This window comes from Rhinichthys klamathensis, unplaced genomic scaffold, assembly GCF_029890125.1.
Source record: "Rhinichthys klamathensis goyatoka isolate OS25496 unplaced genomic scaffold, OSU_Roscu_1.1 h1tg000406l_1, whole genome shotgun sequence".
Lineage (NCBI taxonomy): Eukaryota > Metazoa > Chordata > Actinopteri > Cypriniformes > Leuciscidae > Rhinichthys > Rhinichthys klamathensis.
The window spans coordinates 396,570-416,097 of record NW_026606907.1 but is presented as its reverse complement, the minus strand read 5'-3'; the positions used below and the strand labels follow the sequence as shown (position 1 = coordinate 416,097).

Below are 19,528 nucleotides of genomic sequence, written 5' to 3'. Positions count from 1 at the left end.
TGCGGCCCCAGGATTGGTTTGCAGCGATCGACCTGAAGGACACCTACTTCCATGTCTCCATTCTCCCTCGACACAGACCGTTCCTGCGGTTTGCTTTTGAGGGGCAGGCATACCAGTACGAGGTTCTCCTTTCGAGCTAGCCCTGTCTCCTCGCGTCTTTACGAAGGTTGTCGAGGCAGCCCTTGTTCCCCTACAGGAACACGGGGTTCGCATCCTGAACTATCTTGACGACTGGCTGATACTAGCTCACTCTCGAGACCAGGTTTGCGAACACAGGGACCTCGTGCTCCGGCACCTAGCTTGTCTGGGCCTTCGGGTTCACTGGGAGAAGAGCAAACTTTGCCCCGTGCAGAGGATCTCTTTTCTCGGTATGGACATTGACTCGGTCGCCATGTCCACGCAGCTTACGAGGGAGCACGCGCAGTCACTGCTGACTTTCCTGAGACAATTCGAGGGCAAGAGTGCGATTCCACTTAAACTATTTCAGAGGCTCCTGGGGCATATGGCATCTGCAGCCGCGGCAACGCCGCTCGGATTGCTTCAAATGAGACCGCTTCAGCTTTGGCTTTGCGACCGAGTCCCGAGATGGGCATGTCAACACGGCACCCTCCGAGTACCAGTTATTCCGACCTGCCGTCAGACCTTCTCCCCGTGGTCGAACCTCAGTTTTCTACGGGCTGGAGTGCCCCTGGAACGAGCTTCCCGGCATGTTGTTGTCTCAACAGATGCCTCCACCACGGGTTGGTGCGCCATGTGCAATGGTCAGACTCATTTCAGTGCAAAATAATTACTGGTAGGTCAAAAACGATTTAATATACTGCAAATAGCCTACTAGTTTTTTATGTTTATTTATAATTCTTTTAGGCGGACAATAAGGCTACCAAGTACTACGCAGCTAATTAATTTAATTAATTATCGTTTTTAGTCGATTTTTAGTCACAAATTTCAGGACTTCAGTCGACCAAGATTTTCTTTGGTTGATTACAGCCCTACATGAAAAGAGCAATGTCGAACCACGGCAAGAAACAGTATTTGTTAGGTTAGTTTTGAACACCTTACCATTGACAGCATCTCTATCCCTACAGAGGGAAGCAAGGTTATCTACCCTGGGACAATCATTCCGCTTGGGCAAGTGGATGGAGTTAGCGGAGTTCACAAAATTAATGGGTAGGATATCGACAGCAATAAATGTAGTGCCTCTGGGACTGCTCAAAGCACGACCACTGCAATGGTGGATCGCCAAATTTTAACTCCACCCCAAATTACACAGGGTGAGTGAAGTTGAAGGCCACACAGTAATGTGTTCAAGCTCTGCTTCCATGGGTAAGAAGAAGCAGGTTGGATCAAGGGGTTCCTCTGGGAAATATACCAGCAAGGAGAACGGAAGTGAAGGCCTCCACTGTGAAGGCCTCCTTTCCTTCCCTTTACTTTTGTACAGATAAAACGTTGTCAGGATAATTCCGGGTCATGTGGCTACGTGGAAGCGATAAAAAATTCTGTATTATACATTTTTCAAGGCTTGTACCTTGGAACCTTTTTCATGGTTTGCGTTCTCGAGCCACCAGGCACTGTTTTGTGCAAATGAGTGTCCGCATCGAATAAGGGGTTTTCTGTTAGAACGGTCTCGTGTTAGCGGCCCCTAAGTTAATAACTAATAATCTTTGCAACGGAAGTGAATAAATCAAAACTATATTTAGCTAGACAATAACTTTATTCTAGAGCTGCTGTAAAGCCAAAACAATCTCTGTTACTTTAATTTTATATTATCACTGTAAAGCTGCTTTGAAGCAATCTATACGGTTAAAAGCGCCACGGAAATGGTCGAGCACCCACAGAAAAATACGAGATATTCTCCATTGATTTTAACCAATAAAAAATCTATTTAAATCCATTTTAAAGAAGACCCATGGCAGATTATTGCTGAAGTAATATTATTGCATCAGATATCAGTGAGAGCGCGACTCACGACAACACTCATTGAAAGAATGTGTTTTTGTGTGGTTAGTAACATAGACTGTAAAAAAAAGTAAGCAAAGGTGTAATTTGCGGGACCTATGGTTTTTGCCAGGGTTGATATTGTCTCCACCACCTTTTTTTTTTATCTTTTTTTTTATATGGAGTGTGGGCACTGGGCACCCACCGGCAGAAACATCGGCGCCTATGATAGTAGATACTATTGCACATGCATACTCCAGTCAGAGCTTACCAGTCCCAGGGAACCTGGTACCTCATTCTACCAGGGGTCTGGCCACATCCTGGGCAGCACTGAAGGGTGGCACTAACGGACATATCCATCATGGAGCTCACCTTGTACCTTTGCCAGGTATTACCGGGTCAATGTGGCGGACCCAGTTATGCATACGGCCGGTCTCGGCCGCTAAAGAATGAGAGGCTTCCATCCCTCGTGACCTTTATGGCACTAGTCATCCAAGGTAAGACTGTGGTGACGGTCTGAGTCAGGTCCAAATAGATTGTAAGTAATGACTATACTATGGATCTATGAGACCAAATGATGACCGTCACCATTTCTTGTCACACGGGATGAACTGAGGCATTCCAGGCAACAGGAAGTGTTCGGTTCATCCGGCATGTTTTATAGGGAACCAACCATTTGGGGAAAGTCATCTGTCATTGTTTACATTAGGCCTTGAGGAGAGCTAGCAGAATGGCTTCATTCAAGGTGAGACCGTAGGTGAGACGGTGATCATTCGGTCTCTTAGATCCATAGTTATAGTCATAACTTACGTTTTGTTATTGGTATCTGAAGCTTGTGGAAAGGATCGGCTGTCTTCTGAACGGAGGTGGGGAGCAGGAGCTCATTTGCATTTAAAGGGACCTGCATTTTGCCCACACCCAAAAAGGGGCAAATTTGACAAGCTATAATAAATGATCTGGGGGTATTTTGAGCTGAAATTTCACAGACACATTCTGAGGACATCATAGATTTATATTACATCTTGTGAAAAGGGTCATAATATGTCACCTTTAAGTGGACTTTTTTAAATGGTTTAATTTTTTTTATTTTGTTCAAGTAACAAAAAGAAATATACAAGTTCCCTCCCACTTATCCAGCAGTGAATTCAATTATAGTATTTTTTAAAAATATGGCAGGCATATTTGAACTTTAGCTGAACAGACAAAATTAATAAATATATATCCTGGCATAATTCACTGCTAAAGCAACAGTAAACTTGTACAGTAAAATTTATAAAATGGCAAAAATCAGGGGAAAATTATTTTGTTATAATGAAAAAAGAAAACAGTTGTCATGATATCACAAAGAAAATAATCACTCGATACAAGATGTAGTGGAAAACATTATTTTTCTTTATTTTATTAAAGCTTTCTTTTAGTATGAGAGCTCCCAGTGGGAAAAAAGAAAAGCAAATGTAAGAACCATTTGAAGTGCTGTCAGAGATGTTCACAATCTAAAACATTTGCTTTAGAGCAATCATGAAACATCTTGCATGTGTATACAAGATAATCAACGCAAAATCAATATAGATGTAAGATCTTAATATAACTGTAAGGTAAAAAATAAGTCAAATGATTATCTAAAATAGACTACAAACAATAGATCATCTGAATAATAAAGAATATGAATAAATAAATCAAAAGATGAGTAAATGAATACCATAGTATGGATTTATGAATATGCAAGTTTATATGATAATAAAAAAAAGAAAGACAATAATAAACGGATTATAACCATAATCATAATAACCAGACCCACAACCACCCCTGAGATAACATACATACGTGCACAGATGGCATTAAAAAAGTAATATCCCTTATTTTCCATTAAAGTTAATAAAACAAAATTTCTATAAATCGCCTCAAAAGGCAGAATGGTCTGTGTTTTACAATACTTAATATTTTAAGTAGAGCTGTTCTTCTCTCTTATATGTCAAGCAAACATTAGCCATAAACATTATTTATAGGCCTGGCAAAATATTTTTTCAAATTGCAACACTGTTGGGGATTTTGTCTGGGGACAAATAACAATAAGCCATTGGTAATCCCTCATTCCGGCTCCTGATTTCTTTGGTCACCTCATCTAGTTTCTCGCCGAAAGTCTTTATGGCTTCCTTCACTGGTTGCTCTGTGAAGCACATCTCTGGATACGTGCCTAAGAACAGCTGGGGGAAAAGTAAGTTCTTCAGAAAGCAGAACAACATCTTTCTTTATTTTCACAAGGTAAACTGACCCTTCTCTAAGCTCCGCCCCCTTGGTTACTGTCAATCACTCACACAAGCTTATAAAACTAACAAAGAATTGGGATTTTCAACTTCTCTGAATGAAGTCTTACATTGCAAAGCATTTTAATTTGCTGTGTTTCTTTAAAGAACTTAAAGTAATATAAAATGATGTAACTGTGGATGTGTACATGTGTAATGTAAAATAATGCGGTAACATGATTAAGAACTGCAGATCAGCAGAGATCAGAATCAGGGCAAATGCTTTTTACATTCAGCTGAACAGAGAGAAGCCGATTACACCACTGTAAGAAATTATATGATCAATAAGTCATATTTTTCCATTACTTTATCTTATCGAAATAATTTAACCAATTTCAGCTTAATTTTATAAGTTGTACAAGATTCAAGTAAAATTTTAAGTCAAGATTTAAATAATGAGTTGATATGAATTGTACAGACAAATTGATTTATGATTTTCAGAGCCGGACAGTAACGGAGTACATTTACTTGAGTACAGTACTTAAGTACAATTTTGAGGGATCTGTACTTTACTCGAGTATCATTTTTGGGGAGTACTCATGACTTTACTCAAGTACATTTGAGAGGCAAATATTGTACTCTTTACTCCAATATATTTCTATCCATAACCGTGAGTACCCGAGTAAAAAAAAAAAAAAAGTAAAGAAAAATCTCGGAAACCCTCAATTTGTTGTTTCCCTCTCAAACGTGATTGGATTGTGCAGGCGCCACTGAACTGATTGGGACAGCCTATCAGCAATCACTTTCAGCTTTCCGCCAAAGTCAACTCCATGATCAGATTTTATATTACACATTAATGTAAGCCAAGCATTTGGTTTGATGTTCTTGAGTATGTGGTGTGTTTAACACAGTCAGGTTAAAATGTGGCAGTGGCGTAGCCACGAGGGATTTCTGATTTCTTTAAAAAAAAACTTTAGGAGGCAAAATATATTTTTACTGATTATGTGAATTACACTGCGCAAACCAAAGTAGGCTACTACCCAGCGAATGAAGAAGGGTTGGCGCTCAGTCTCCACAGTACATAAAATATTAATTTTGTTTTATTTTATTTTTCGGGTTTGCATTTATGAGGAAAAATCAATGTTATGGACGTGTTCTCCGTTACGGACGTGAGCGCTCTGAAAGCGGCATAAAAAATGCTTTAAAACTTTCACAGAGACATTAAACAGAAAACACAAAACCTTTCTTTAACCTGAATTTCGTTTTGCATTAATTGTATCTTAATTTGAATCAATGTTTCATCAACCAATTGCCTGGGTTTAATAAATAAGAAGTAAATAGCAGACGATAGATAAGAAACGGAGGCGCCGGCACGTGAACTGGATCTCGTCTCATAAATGAACCGAAACACAGTGTATAAGGTAGCCTACTTGCCTCACATGTCTACTTTTAAACAGAAAAATTCAAAACGAAAGAAAACGTACTCGGTTACTAACGTAACCTCTGTTCTCTCTAGAGATGGAACGAGTACTGCGTAATAGCTTACGCTAGGGGAAAAACTCTTTTCCGCGAGATATTGAAGCCAAAAATTATCCTTAATTTTTTAATAATGTAAAACGCTTTGCAGCAGCAAGCAGACATAGGCGAAACAGCTCGCGCGCCTATTGGCTGCTCTGCAGCAAATGCAGCAGCCTATCGAGAGAGACTCTGCGTGACGTAATGACCAATGGGGGCCATTCGCGCCCATATCGTCACGTCCCGCCAGAAGGGGTGTGGTCTCACCCTATAAATATGCTCGTTAGGCTGATACAAACTGGTTTTTACCGCTGAAGCGAACCAGAGCGTGTTCCAAGCACGGCAAGATACGCAGTACTCGTTCCCTCTCTAGAGAGAACAGAGGTTACGTTAGTAACCGAGTACGTTCTCTTACGAGAGTATCTCTCGTACTGCGTAATAGCTTACGCTAGGGGAACACAATGCAACACGCCGTGCGTACAGGGATCCAACACCAAAGTCCCGGGGGCCGAAGCCCAGGGCTCATGTAGTGCATAATCACCATAAACTCACATAGAGTGGAGAAAGAGAGGCTGGAAGCGTCATTCCTTATAAAAAAGCACCCAGCGGGGCTATTATATGACAACAAAACGCGCAGCCAGGGTGAAAGCTTTCAGCCTGATCTGGGTAGCCATACGTGTGTCAACACTCATGGGGCTGCAGTAAACTCAGCATCTGGGCCGCAAAGCGGGGCAGATAGCACTGAATTTTAAACCGCCAAAAGCTTAGCTTGTAAGGCGGGTACCTCCAGGTTATAGTATTTTATAAATGTAGACGGCGAGGCCCAGCCCGCGGCCGTACAGATATCTTGCAGGGAAACCCCGCTCGACCACGCCCACGAAGAGGCCACGCCTCTCGTGGAGTGCGCCCTGACACCCAAAGGGCACTGTAGGCCCTTCGCAGAGTAAGCGAGCGCAATGGCATCCACTATCCATCTGGATAGGCTCTGTTTTGAGGCGGCGAGTCCCTTGGAACGCCCGCCAAACAAAACAAAAAGCTGCTCCGTCTGTCTGAAAACAGACAAGCGTGACACATAAGCTCTCAATGCCCTGACGGGGCAAAGGAGACTCGCATCATCCTCCTCACTGAGAACCGGAAGGGCGGACAGGGAAATTACCTGGGCCCTGAACGGTGTATTGAGGGATTTCGGGACATACCCGTGCTTTGGTTTGAGAATGACCTTCGAGTCATTAGGCCCAAACTCCATACACGACGCGCTTACTGAAAGCGCCTGTAAGTCCCCTATGCGCTTCACTGAAGCGAGAGCCATGAGAAACACTGTTTTGAACGACAGGTGTTTCATGTCCACCAGCTGGATTGGCTCGAACGGGGCGCCTTTCATGGCCTCCAGGACCGTGGAAAGGTCCCACGTCGGGACTGAAGGGGGCCTGGGAGGGTTCAGCCTCCGAGCTCCCCTAAGGAAACGCACGACTAAGTCGTTTTTCCCCAGCGACTGGCCAGACACCGGTTTTGCAAACGTTGCTATGGCCGCCACATACACTTTGAGCGTGGATGGGGTCCTGCCCTTATCCAGTAGCTCTTGAAGGAAGGAAAGCACTTCCGAAACCCCGCACTCCACAGGTGAAAAGCTCTGGGCTTGACACCATGCAGAGAAAACAGACCATTTCGAGGAGTAGAGCCGCCTGGTAGACGGAGCTCTAGCCTGCGCGATCGTGTTTAACACTCCTTCTGGGAGGCTAGCGGGTACCCGTTGATGGCCCATGCGTGCAGGGACCACAACTCCGGGCGAGGGTGCCAAATCGAGCCCTCCGCCTGAGAGAGGAGGTCTCTCCTCAATGGTACAGGCCATGGGGCAGTGCTGGTCAGCTGCATCAGGGCAGGGAACCACGTCTGGTTTGTCCAGAGCGGAGCTACGAGCAGCACTGGGCATCCGTTCTCCCTGATTCGTTCCAACACCTGAGGCAGGAGCGAGACGGGAGGAAAAGCATATAGGGGGCAGCGGGGCCAAACATGAGCCAGCGCGTCCTTGCTTTTCGAGAAAAACTCCGGGCAATGAGCGTTTTCGTGGGACGCGAACAGGTCCACTTGTGCTCTGCCGAACGTTTTCCACAGCAGCTGGACCGTCTGCGGGTGCAGCGACCATTCCCCTGCCGGGACCTTGTTCCTGGACAGTCTGTCTGGTCCCACATTCAGGTGACCAGGCACGTGCGCCGCTCTCAGTGAGAGCAGGCTGTGCTGAGCCCAGACCAGAAGGCGTTCCGTCAGCCTGAGAAGGCTTCATGACCTGACGCCGCCCTGGCGATTTATGTATGCCACCACTGACATGTTGTCCGACCGGACTAAGACGTGGTGGCCTGTTATCTGGGGACAAAAAAGCCGTAGCGCTTTGTCGACTGCTATCATCTCCAAGCAGTTTATGTGAAGGAGCTTTTCCCGTTCTGACCACAGGCCAGCTAGCGGTCTGCCCTCGAGCAGCGCTCCCCACCCCGAGGTGGAGGCGTCCGTAGACACCACCTTCACACTCGAAGCGGTCCCCAGACTCACACCTGACTGATACCAGTCGGTCACTTTCCAAGGTTCCAGAGCTGAAACGCACTGAAGGTCGACCCTGAGGCGAAACAGACCCGCTGTCCATGCCCTGGGTGGAACCCGCGCTTTCAGCCACATCTGCAGTGGGCGCATGCGGAGCAAGCCCAACTGGAGTACAGAGGCTGCTGAGGCCATCAGCCCCAGCACTTTCTGAAACCTTTTGAGCGGAACTATCGCGCCGTGGCGGAAGGATTTCACGCCGCGCTGAATACTCAGTACGCGCTCTGGTGACAGGCGTGCTGTCATGGACAGCGAGTCCAACACGGTTCCCAGAAAGGAAATTTTCCGACTGGGAGACAGTGAGCTCTTCGCCCAATTGACTGTGAGGCCCAGCTCCTCGAGGTGCTCGAGTAATGCGGCCCTGTGTTCTATGAGCTCCGATCGTGATCGAGCTAGAATCAGCCAATCGTCCAAGTAGTTCAGGACTCGCATGCCCTGAAGTCTCAGGGGTGCGAGCGCCGCGTCCATGCACTTCGTAAATGTACGAGGTGCTAGGGACAGGCCGAACGGCAGGACTGTGTATTGATATGCCTGGCCCTCGAAGGCGAATCTCAAAAATCGCCTGTGATGGGACGCTATTTGTATCTGGAAATAGGCGTCTTTCAGATCTATTGACATAAACCAGTCCCCGTGGCGCACTTGCGCGAGGATTTTCCTGGTCGTAAGCATTCTGAACTGGCGTTTGACAAGCGCTCTGTTCAGCTGTCGCAGATCTAAAATGGGTCTGAGACCCCCATCCTTTTTCGGTACCAGAAAATATCTGCTGTATAGGCCCCCTTCGCTCTGAGCCTGAGATAAAGGTTCTATAGCCCCTTTGCTCAGGAGTTTCGCTATCTCGGCACGAAGTAGATGAGACACTTCGTTTTTCACCGTAGTTTCGACGCGCGCCGTATAGCGGCGTGGGCGTCGAGCGAATTGTAGCGAATAGCCTCTCTTTATAGTGTTCAGCACCCATTCTGATACCCCGGGAAGCTTTGACCACGCATCTGCATGAATAGCTAGGGGCAGAATGAAATCCGGGCTCTGGTCGCGGCAAAACGGCAACTCGAGAGCCCGGGCATACTGGGAACACAACACCGTGTTTACAGCGTTCGAGGCGGGGGGCGCGCTGATCACATCGGGCGGCCTGACCGCGCTCAGCTTTTTTATGGCAGATAGTGCAGAAAAAGCGAGCGGGGGAGATCCCGTAGGAATCGGCGTATCTGTGACAAAATGTGGGCGCGGGGCTGCGGGCACATTTATTACACTGAAAACACCGTCGTTCATGGCCGACTGAATGTGTGTTGGTTTCGTTTTTACAGAAACCAAGGGACACGCAGCATGTAGTGTGAGCGGGCATGGTGACATGGGCGCGTTTACTACATTGTTTGCACAATCGACCTGAGTCGAGTTTATTTGTGCTAGCCCTGCACCGTGGCGGGCTGTGTCTGGGTGTGGGAATGGGCACTGGGTGGGCATTCTTACAACACTCATAACACCATCGGCCGTGGCCGGATTGTTTGTGCGAGCCCTGCATTTTTGCGGGCTGTGTTTGTGTGTAGAAATGAGCCCTGGGTTGTAGGCATTTTCAATACACTCATAACACCATCGGCTGTGGCCGGAATATCAGAAAATACACCATTTATGTGATTTATCTGGGTCGCCGTGGGAACAGCATTAGTGTGCAGGCAAGCGGGCATGGTACTGGCTTGCTTACTGCAAAATACACTGGAACAGTCACATTTTCTGGAACTGAACGAGCGAAAATTTCAGTGGAAGTCTGGCCACGGCGAGACTGAAACACCGTCAATTTCCTAGGAAGCTAGGAAGACTTGTGTTGGTTTCGTTTTACAGAAACCGTGGTAGTGTATGTGGGCACTGGGTTGTGGGCACATTCACTACATTTAATGCACAGTTGTGCGAGCCCTGTACCGTGGCTGGCTGTGTTTGTGTGTAGAAATGAACACTGGGCTGTGAGCATTTTATTACACTTATAACACCATCGGCTGTGGCCGGAAAACCAGAAATACAATGATTTTTCTGGGTCGCCATGGAAACGGCCTTTATGTGCAGGCAAGCGGGCCGTGGTACCAGCTTGTTTACTGCAAAATACACTGGAACAGTCGCATTATCTGGAACTGAACGAGCGAAAAGTTTCGGTGGAAGTCTGGCCGCGGCGAGACTAAATTTTTATCTGCTGCGAGAGCCGGGATCGAACACGGGTCTCCCGCGTGAAAGCTTCAGGTTCCGCCACTGGGCCACAGGGAGAACTACACTAGTGCAAGCAGATAAGAGAGCATCATCACAGTTTTGTGTGTGCGTGTTATACAACAGGCTCATTGCTGCAATAATGACATTTTCAGCCGCTCAAACTAGGAGCTGAGAAATGTTTGAGAAATGGAGATTAATCCGGCCTCGGCGGGGACTAAAACACACTCTTTTCTCATTTGCCGGTGACGCACGCCCATGGGGGGCGGGGTAGAATGCTGGCCCGTTTCCTTGACGACTCGCGGACAGAAGGCGGAGGTCCACAGAGCTCGCCTGTTGCGCGGCGGTTGCGCGGGCGCTTCCCAATCGAGGCCGATGCTATCCACGGCCTGAGAGAGCAGACGCATCAGCTCAGTCTCAATGCCGGCTCTCTTACCAGTGGTCTGGCGGGAAACGCTAGCGGAGGGGAGGTCCACGGAGCTCGCCCAATCCTCGCTATCGGATGCCAGAAGAGAACACGCCTCGGTGGGTTCGTTAAACTCGTGGATGGACGCGGCGGCAGGCGGCGGCCGTTGTCCGTCAGTGAGCGACTCGAGCGAAACCGGCGAAGCTGGCGGGCGAACCGGCGAGCTTTGGCGGGCTGGAGAGAGCTCGGGAGCGCGCTGGGCGCGGCGCTTCTTGCGGCGCGGCACCACGGCGGGCTGCGGTGAAGGCTCGGAGAATGATGCCAGGCGAGTCCTCAGAGTCACCATGGGCAAAAGCTCGCAATGAGGGCATCCGCCGTCAGCGAGCGCGAGAGCCGCGTGATCCTCACCCAGGCAGGAAACACAGATGACGTGCCGGTCTCCATCGCTGAGCGGGGCGCGGCACGAGCCACAGGAAGGCATCTTTAAAAAGACGCAGCTCTTTTGTGAGAGAAGTGTGAGTCGCGAAGTAAGCTGACAAACACTCTCAACAGAGTAAATACACACAGAGTATGAAAAGGATATATAACGCCGGAAAGCGCAGCAGGTACGGCAGTTGAAGGCGGCGAGGCCAGCGACTCCAGAGCTCGTCCCGCTGAAAGGCTTGCTTCGACGGCGCGGCTTCTCACTCCGGATCCAGCGATGCGTGTGCTTCGCTGAAGAGGTAAAAATCAGCTTGTACCAGCCTAACGAGCATATTTATAGGGTGAGACCACGCCCCTTCTGGCGGTACGTGACGATATGGGCGCGAATGGCCCCCATTGGTCATTACGTCACGCAGAGTCTCTCTCGATAGGCTGCTGCATTTGCTGCAGAGCAGCCAATAGGCGCGCGAGCTGTTTCGCCTATGTCTGCTTGCTGCTGCAAAGCGTTTTACATTATTAAAAAATTAAGGATAATTTTTGGCTTCAATATCTCGCGGAAAAGAGTTTTTCCCCTAGCGTAAGCTATTACGCAGTACGAGAGATACTCTCGTAAGAGAACAGACTACAGACTGCCCTCTACTTATGTAATCCGTATGAAATGTGCATTTCTCTCTGGCGCGTTTACTACTGAAGATCGCGAGTCAGCATTGTCAACTTCATCTAGCCGACACTGACAAAGAAAACACTTGTTTATTAACTCCTTGCTATATTTTACATATTCATAATCATTCCTTTTGCCGGTTCTTTGTGACAGCTTTTAGGTGCTTTATTGGCAGCGCCACCCTTACATGTGGTGTGTGTGTGTGTGTGTGTGTGTGTGTGTGTGTGTGTGTGTGTGTGTGTGTGTGTGTGTGTGTGTGTTGTCCCCGCATTTAAAGATGGGACCCCCCAAAAATGTAATTAAATTAAATAAAGCAACATGGTAAAAAGATGAAAATTACTTGATTTTACTTTCAATTCCTTTTACATTCTCCAAGGTATTAACATTAACATTTTTCATTACTCCATGTAGGACGTTTCTGTGCATAAATGTAAGCACTGTGGCAGTAGATTAGTAATGCAATATTTAGAAAATCTACTCTTGTACTCTTGATACTCAAGTACTTTTAAAAACAAGTACTTTAGTACTTTTACTTAAGTAGACATCTGAATGTAGTACTTTTACTTGTACTTGAGTAAAATTTAGCAAGGGGTATCTGTACTTTTACTCAAGTAACAAAGCTCTGTACTCTGTCCGCCTCTGATGATTTTACTAAGTTTTTAAGTTGAAGGTGGAAATGTGTTAGAGAGCTGATAACATTAGTGTGAGTGAACAGAACTTTATCTAATTAAAGGGGCACTTGGCAACTATTTCAACTTAATAAAACCGTTTAGAAATCATTTGAATGGTTCAATAACCTGTTCTGGAGAGAATGGTGACTTTCCCCGCGTCCCCAGGCGGAAAACCAGCCTTGCAACATGTGGACTAACGTCCCGGTAAGTTGGAAATAGAAGTCTCGTGAGAAGCGAGAACGAGCGAGAAACACGAACTGCTTTATAGCAATTCGACATAATTCTATGATACTTTGTGTGATGTATTACCCACTCGGTAGACACAGCTCCACACGATAAAGTTGTCCGGCTCTGATAATAACAAATGCACATAAGCAGCGTAGCGGTAGAAAGCGGGAGGAAGGTGCCGCAAGTGAGTTTTTTTATGACAGTGTTGTGAAAGTATACGCCGCACAGCTGTAGGGGGATCTCGACGAGAAAACATGCCACAACAAAAGTGAAAATCAGCGAAGAAATGACTAGAGTTGCCAAATGCCCCTTTAAATTAGGTAAAATGTAATTTGAACATATTCTGTTAGATTATAGACATAATTTAAATGCCTTGGATTACTTATTAAACACTGTTTTGAATTTGAAAAGTGTGACTCTGGCAAATAAAATATAGTGTACTAGTAGACGTTTCATTCTCAGTTTTTTGCTGCCCTGTTCTTTGCAAGCACACTAAAATTGTGGTGTACAATGAACAGTGCAGTTATTATTATGAACAGATCAGAGATCCTAATATTTAGCATTTTAAATACGTAACTCCCCAAACATGATGGTGTTTTTTATGTATGACTTAGCAAAGGGTCAGTTAAATTAATTGCACTACCTGACTGAAAATATTGCCTTGGTGTGTTACAAGTTAAACTATTGCAGTGCAGCAGAACACATACACTGTAGCAAGCAAACAATCTACAACAATAGGAAGAATTGAAAATGTATTTGAGCCTATTTAAAAAATAATAATAAATAAAAACATCTTTGGCCTATATTTGTTATTTAACTCATACCTTGATGCTCTGTACCCTCAGCTAGTAACATGTTCATTCTTTTTCAGATTGATTTAGCCTAGACTGCTGCCATGTTCTCTACAATTTGAAGTGGAAAGTATATCTACATAAGACATCAAACCTCCTTTTTCTGGAACTGACTGAGGTCCCAAACTGTTCCTAGAACCAGGCAGGAACGTTTATGGTCAGGCAGACTCTCCATGATATAGTCCATATCCACTTGGCCCTTCAGTTCGGGAGGAGGCTTGCGCATGATGGAAGGACTGTTGGGGATATAGCCATACCAGTCGATCTGCAACATAAAGGTTTACTCACAGATATTAGCTTATAGATGTTATCCAGAATGTTGCCTAGCAATTGTTGATGCTCTTGTTGTGTGTAATGTAGTGTGTAATCTCACCTGTCCAAAGTTGACAGCGGCATGTTGTGCTGAAGCGTTGAATATCACAATGGTCAGGTACTTGACTAACTCCTCTCGAGTGTTCAGAGACTCTGGAAACTCTGGAAACAGTGGCAGTACGCATTTAACTTATGCTCACATTTAAGGGTGACTTGAAACAAGCATATAGAATATAGAAGAATACAAACAATCATGCATGCTTGCACAGACCGTTTACACCTGGTGTTTTAATCTCTTTTGTTCACTTTCAAGCACTTCTGCCCTGATTTCTTCAAGGGGAGGGTCTATGGGCGGGTAAAGTTTTTTCAGATCTTTTAATCTAATGGACAAAATAAGCTTGCGCAATGTACATATGAACGTGACTGGAGACATCGGAAGAACACACAGAGAGTAGCGTGTTTTACAGTGTCACTGTTACATATGTTACATGTACTTACTATACTAATAACTATTTATTGTGTATAATTACATGCAATTAAACCTAAACCGGACCAAACCTAATCCTAACCCAATTGGAAGTATATGTTGTTACCAGTGTTGGGCAAGCTACTTAGAAAATGTAGTGAGCTAAGCTAGCAGTTACTCTACATTAAAAGTAGCTTCACTACACTGAAGCTACCACCCTGGGAAATGTAGAAAGCTAAAGCTACAGCGATATGGCAAAAGTATTTTACTACATCTAAGCTATTTAAAAAAAAAAAAAAAATCATATTGAACCAACTTCATTCCAAGTCAATGCTATCTCGGTAATCAATAAAACTGTCAATCAAACATATAGACGGGCATAATTTGTCAGTTCACTTGTTTATTCAACAATTGTTCCAAAACAAGTTGGCAAAAAAACAAAAAACATAACTATATAAAACCATATAACTATATAAAACTATAACAAGACCAGGTGTCAAGAGTGTGTGCATCTTTTCCCATTAAGTACAGTTCTCACGTGTCTGCCCAAGGACTGATATTGGTATGTGATGTCACACCATACGGAGCAGAAGATGATAGTAATCATGAAATATGAAAGCTGTTTTATTTTTCCCCACATTCCAAATTCAGTTTTATTTTGTTTTCATTTTTCTGGACTCCCATTTTAATGGTTAAATAAAATGTTAGTAATCAAAAACATGTGTAATTAATTGGAATCATAAAACGTATACAATTTAACAATAATTTATTTATTATGTAATTAAAATTACATTTTAAGGGCACTATGAAATGTTTTTTTTTTTATGGTTTAAATTGTAATGACCAATTATTTAAAATGTAGGCCTAATGATTTAAGCAAAACTTTCTTCAAAGGTTAAACCAACCTTTTATTTTGACAGGCATGCCATGTAGACCTTTGAATCTCTCTGTGTTTTTTTTAATATGACGGTTGTTTTTCTCAAATCAAGATAAAATGCTGATAAAGTGACTCTCAGAACGGCTGTGTAGATGAAGTGCATGCATTTGTCCTCGTATAGGCTAAAAACATCACGAGCGTGCTTCAGTGTGTGTGTGTGTGTGTGTGTGTGTGTGGTAAATTAATCCGCGCGTCTGAGCCATTCCTTCACAGAGACACGCAGCAGAACATGCATGATTCCTTTTTAAATAGTCTTTATGCGGTTTAATATTCACAGACACTAGTCTATATCGCGATTTTAATTAAGTTTACTTAACTTATTTTCATCCAAGATCTGACAAATTCCATGAAATTCCGCGTTATACTGTAAATTTCGTTTTTATGCATGGATAGCCTACCGCGATTCAGTCCATGTTTTCCTCATTGCGGTAAAATCATATGGCCCAGGTTGTCAACCACCGTAAAACAAGAAGAAGAAGTCGCCGTCACTACTGATCCAGCATCAGTGATACTTAGCAGTTGTATTTCCGATTTGAGCTTTAGAAATGCTTGGGAAAATGTAGCTTGTGTGGAGTGGACGCTACCACACTACTCAATCAAAAAAAGAGCTTCACTACTGAAAAGCTATTTGATTCAGAAAAAAGCGACGCTACCACCACGCTACTGAGAAATGTAGTTAAACAAGTAGCATCACTACTTGTAGCGACGCTACCGCCCAACCCTGGTTGTTACTTAATTTTACTCAGTAAATGTGTAATTACAGTGAAACCCTTTATTTTAAAACAACACATGTTAAGAAATGCGTATTTTTTTTCCAAGCGCTCTGCCTCATTTTTTTCTCTAAATAATTATTTTGAGTCGATTTTGTTCAAAGACTTCGGCTGGATCCTACCACAGAGTAGGTACATATTTATATTCATGTTTAGAAGAGGCACGCTTTCCCAGTGTTATCCATAGAGTCTCACTGTATGGGTTAGAAGGAGCAGCCGTGATCGACTCTCTCTGCGTAAAGCTCTGTCTTTTCCTTTACCCCAACAATTAAGGAATAGGCGGATTATGAAGGGCGCTGAAAGGGACAGCAATTGTGCCATTTTGGTAGGGATCCCGGTTCATTAGTTCAGTTCTGACGTAACGTTAAACGTGACTGACTGTGGTTCTTCTGTGGCTGTTCGAACACATTCGTCCACATGAATGTTTACACTACGAAAGCAACTAATGCGTTTTCGACTAACTCTCGAAGTGGTTCAAAGTCAACAAGCTTTAGACCCTGTTTACAACTGTATTTAGCGCCGTCCATTTGTGTTCCGATCGACCTAAACCTCTTAATACCAGATGTAAACAGGGCGTTTGATAAATTAAACCTGTACTCACTGTGAGAATTATTCATGCCACTGGAAACATCCTCAACAAAGCCTTGAATCTCTCCATCACTTTTAACGGCCTCATCGCTGACATAGTAGATCTCGACCACAGCTGAAACAAAACTACAGGAAAATCAAAAAGATGTTAATAACATTAACAAAATGAGTGTATGTGGACTAATTTGTACTTTTGCACTAGTAGTACATGATCTGAACTGTTGCTGCACTTACCCGTGTATTGCCTCCCAGATCTTCATGCCATCATCTCTATAATAGTACTTGGGCACATCTTTCATTCCTCGAGCTTTTATGGTCTCAGGGAAGCACAGGGACTCATAGGTTAAAGTCTCCATGGCACTTTGAATCACTTTAGCCATCCCATCTCTACCGATGCTGCTAATCTTTGGATACCAAGAATTCAGTTAATCTTTTCAGCACTTATTTAGCCTACTCAAGTGACCATCTAGGGGATTATGGGTGAAGTTTTATTCTGGTGGGTTTTTTTTAGGAACTGGTCTGACGGTTTAAGCAAACACCAGTTAACTAAATACAACGCAGCCTATGAAATAGAAGTAAGAGCATTCAGCAAAAAGACTTGTTAACACTGTGTGCTTCTTTAAACCTATAGCAAGGACAGAAATTGTGGCTTGGCAGACAAAGACAAAATAATCAAATTTGAATAGCAATCTAAATTGCTAGCTTTAGATCCTAGCGAGATGCTTTTTATGTGTGGATATATTAAATTAGGTGTAAAGCTACCTGGCTGAAGATCCCGTCTTCACTGACGAGCCGTTTACGTGCCTTTGCATTGATTGCAATTGTGAAACGAATATGAGGTTTCAGTAACTGTAAAAAGCAAATGATGCATTCAAACATGTGCATTAAATCATAAAAATGTATTCAAAAAGCATAACCTGAAAGAGGAACTGTGCTTTCAGTGTCCTGCCCTGGAAGCTTTTGGTTAACATTAAACCATTGTTAAAAAAATAAAGAAAAGGCAAGGATATCAGAACCAGCAACCCTTCATCAATAAATTGACATGTGAAACCACAATCGTCAGTTTAGCCCTGAATCTAAATATCATGACGATGTATTGAGAGACATGTACCTTGTATACAGGGTGGACTGCAGGGAGCTGTCTGTACATGGCCATTTCAAAAACCTCTGATATCAGATGTGTCTTGAGAAGGTGCGTGACCAACTGGTGTACAATGAAGTCGGCAGATTTCACCCACATCTTGGCAAGCATCCAATCATATTCCTTATCACTCGGGAGAAAGATTGGGCTCTTTTCCCCTGAGGTTTGACTGAGCTGATTTAGATATAATAAAGCCAAACAGGATATTTTTACTTCAGTGAGTAGATTCACAGCAAAAGCACTTTTATTTTTAATTTATGTTTTAATTTGTTACTGATTGTATATGGGACAGATACCTGAATGGCAATTGGCACAATTTGGTCCAATCTGTTCTTGTACAGCAGGCAGAGGGGCGCATTCAGACAGACCTGATTGCTGGATGTTGGGACTCCCTCCAGTATTTCATAATCCACTATGTAGATGTTTCCTGCCTATAAACATGTATACAGGTGCAAAGTTTAAAACTAATTATTTGTGGGTTAAAATAACATTGATTTGAGTCATTTATGTAAATAAAATTATGTGAAGTGTTATTAATTATGTGAATTATGTGAAATTATATTATACAAGCCTTGGATTTGATTATTGACCAATAGACCCCTTTTCAGTTGTTAAAAATGGTGACTTTTTTTGTGGGCGGAGCTTAGGTGGAGGCAGAACGATCCCTCTGGCCGCTTCACTAACGTTAGTTTGCAAGTTTTGTTAGCTTGTTTTTTAACAAAGACTGGAGAAAATCAGATTTTATCTTAATGTGTAAGGTCACTCACTGTCCAGGACCGCTATTGTTATTTTCAAAAGTTAATTTTAACTGACGGAACCAGATTGGCCGACCCGTAGCCTACACGCTCACTCAACGCATGGACGATCTAACAGGATTAACGTTACCTCGGTTGAGTGGCCTGACTTCTACACCTAGGTCTAACGTTACCTTATAAAGAAACCGAGCGTAAAGAGAAACTGAGGGCATATAAATCTTTAGATACCTATATAACTATGTGCTGAATGGTCATGTACAGGACTTGTGTGTGCGATCCGCAGGTCTCTCTAGCCAGCGCCGAGAAGACGACAATGTAAAGCGTGACATTACGGTGCGATTTGAATGATGTGAATATTTTCTAGAAATAAAAATTCCAGATACAGCATATTAATTTTTCATCGATTCTTGGACCAAACAACATAACAAGATGACATTTAATAATAATAACAATAATTTAAGCTCCTTATTATATAGCCGAATATGTGCTGGTTTGTATTGGCCGCCTCCAGTTTTCATTTTGTTTTGCCTCCAGCTAGCGACGTAACTGTGACGTCTGCGCAAAAGGGGTCTATTGTTCAAGTGATTTATGTCTTAATGTTTCTGACCTCTAATTCCGCTTGTAGTGTGACTCCTTTCTCTAGAAAGTCCTCCACCATCTCAGGTTTGACTGGAAACTTGTCTGGAATTTTCATGCACTTCCTGATCATGACAGGATTGCAGCCGTTCAAAAACTGATAGCCGAACATGTAATCCTTGCTCCAGTCTTGCATCAGTTTCTCTGTACAGATTTCAAAGGGGAAAATTGAGTCAACTGTCAAAGATTTTACATTTATGAACAAAAATGTTCC

General features: G+C 43.8%; 1 protein-coding gene across 1 annotated transcript in view; it reads right to left on the bottom strand.

Annotated features, from left to right (window-relative positions):
• Positions 1–3,900: 3,900 nt before the first annotated feature.
• The window catches only part of LOC130070439 (polyunsaturated fatty acid 5-lipoxygenase-like), a 116,578-nt gene continuing 100,950 nt past the window's right edge, over positions 3,901–19,528 (bottom strand). Inside the window, exons 9-10 of the mRNA XM_056234828.1 lie at positions 13,804–13,974; positions 3,901–4,139 (exon numbers count right to left, since the gene is read on the bottom strand). Coding sequence (XP_056090803.1) covers positions 3,960–4,139; positions 13,804–13,974 — 351 coding nt within the window. The 3' untranslated portion in view covers positions 3,901–3,959. The remainder of the gene's footprint in view (positions 4,140–13,803; positions 13,975–19,528) is intronic.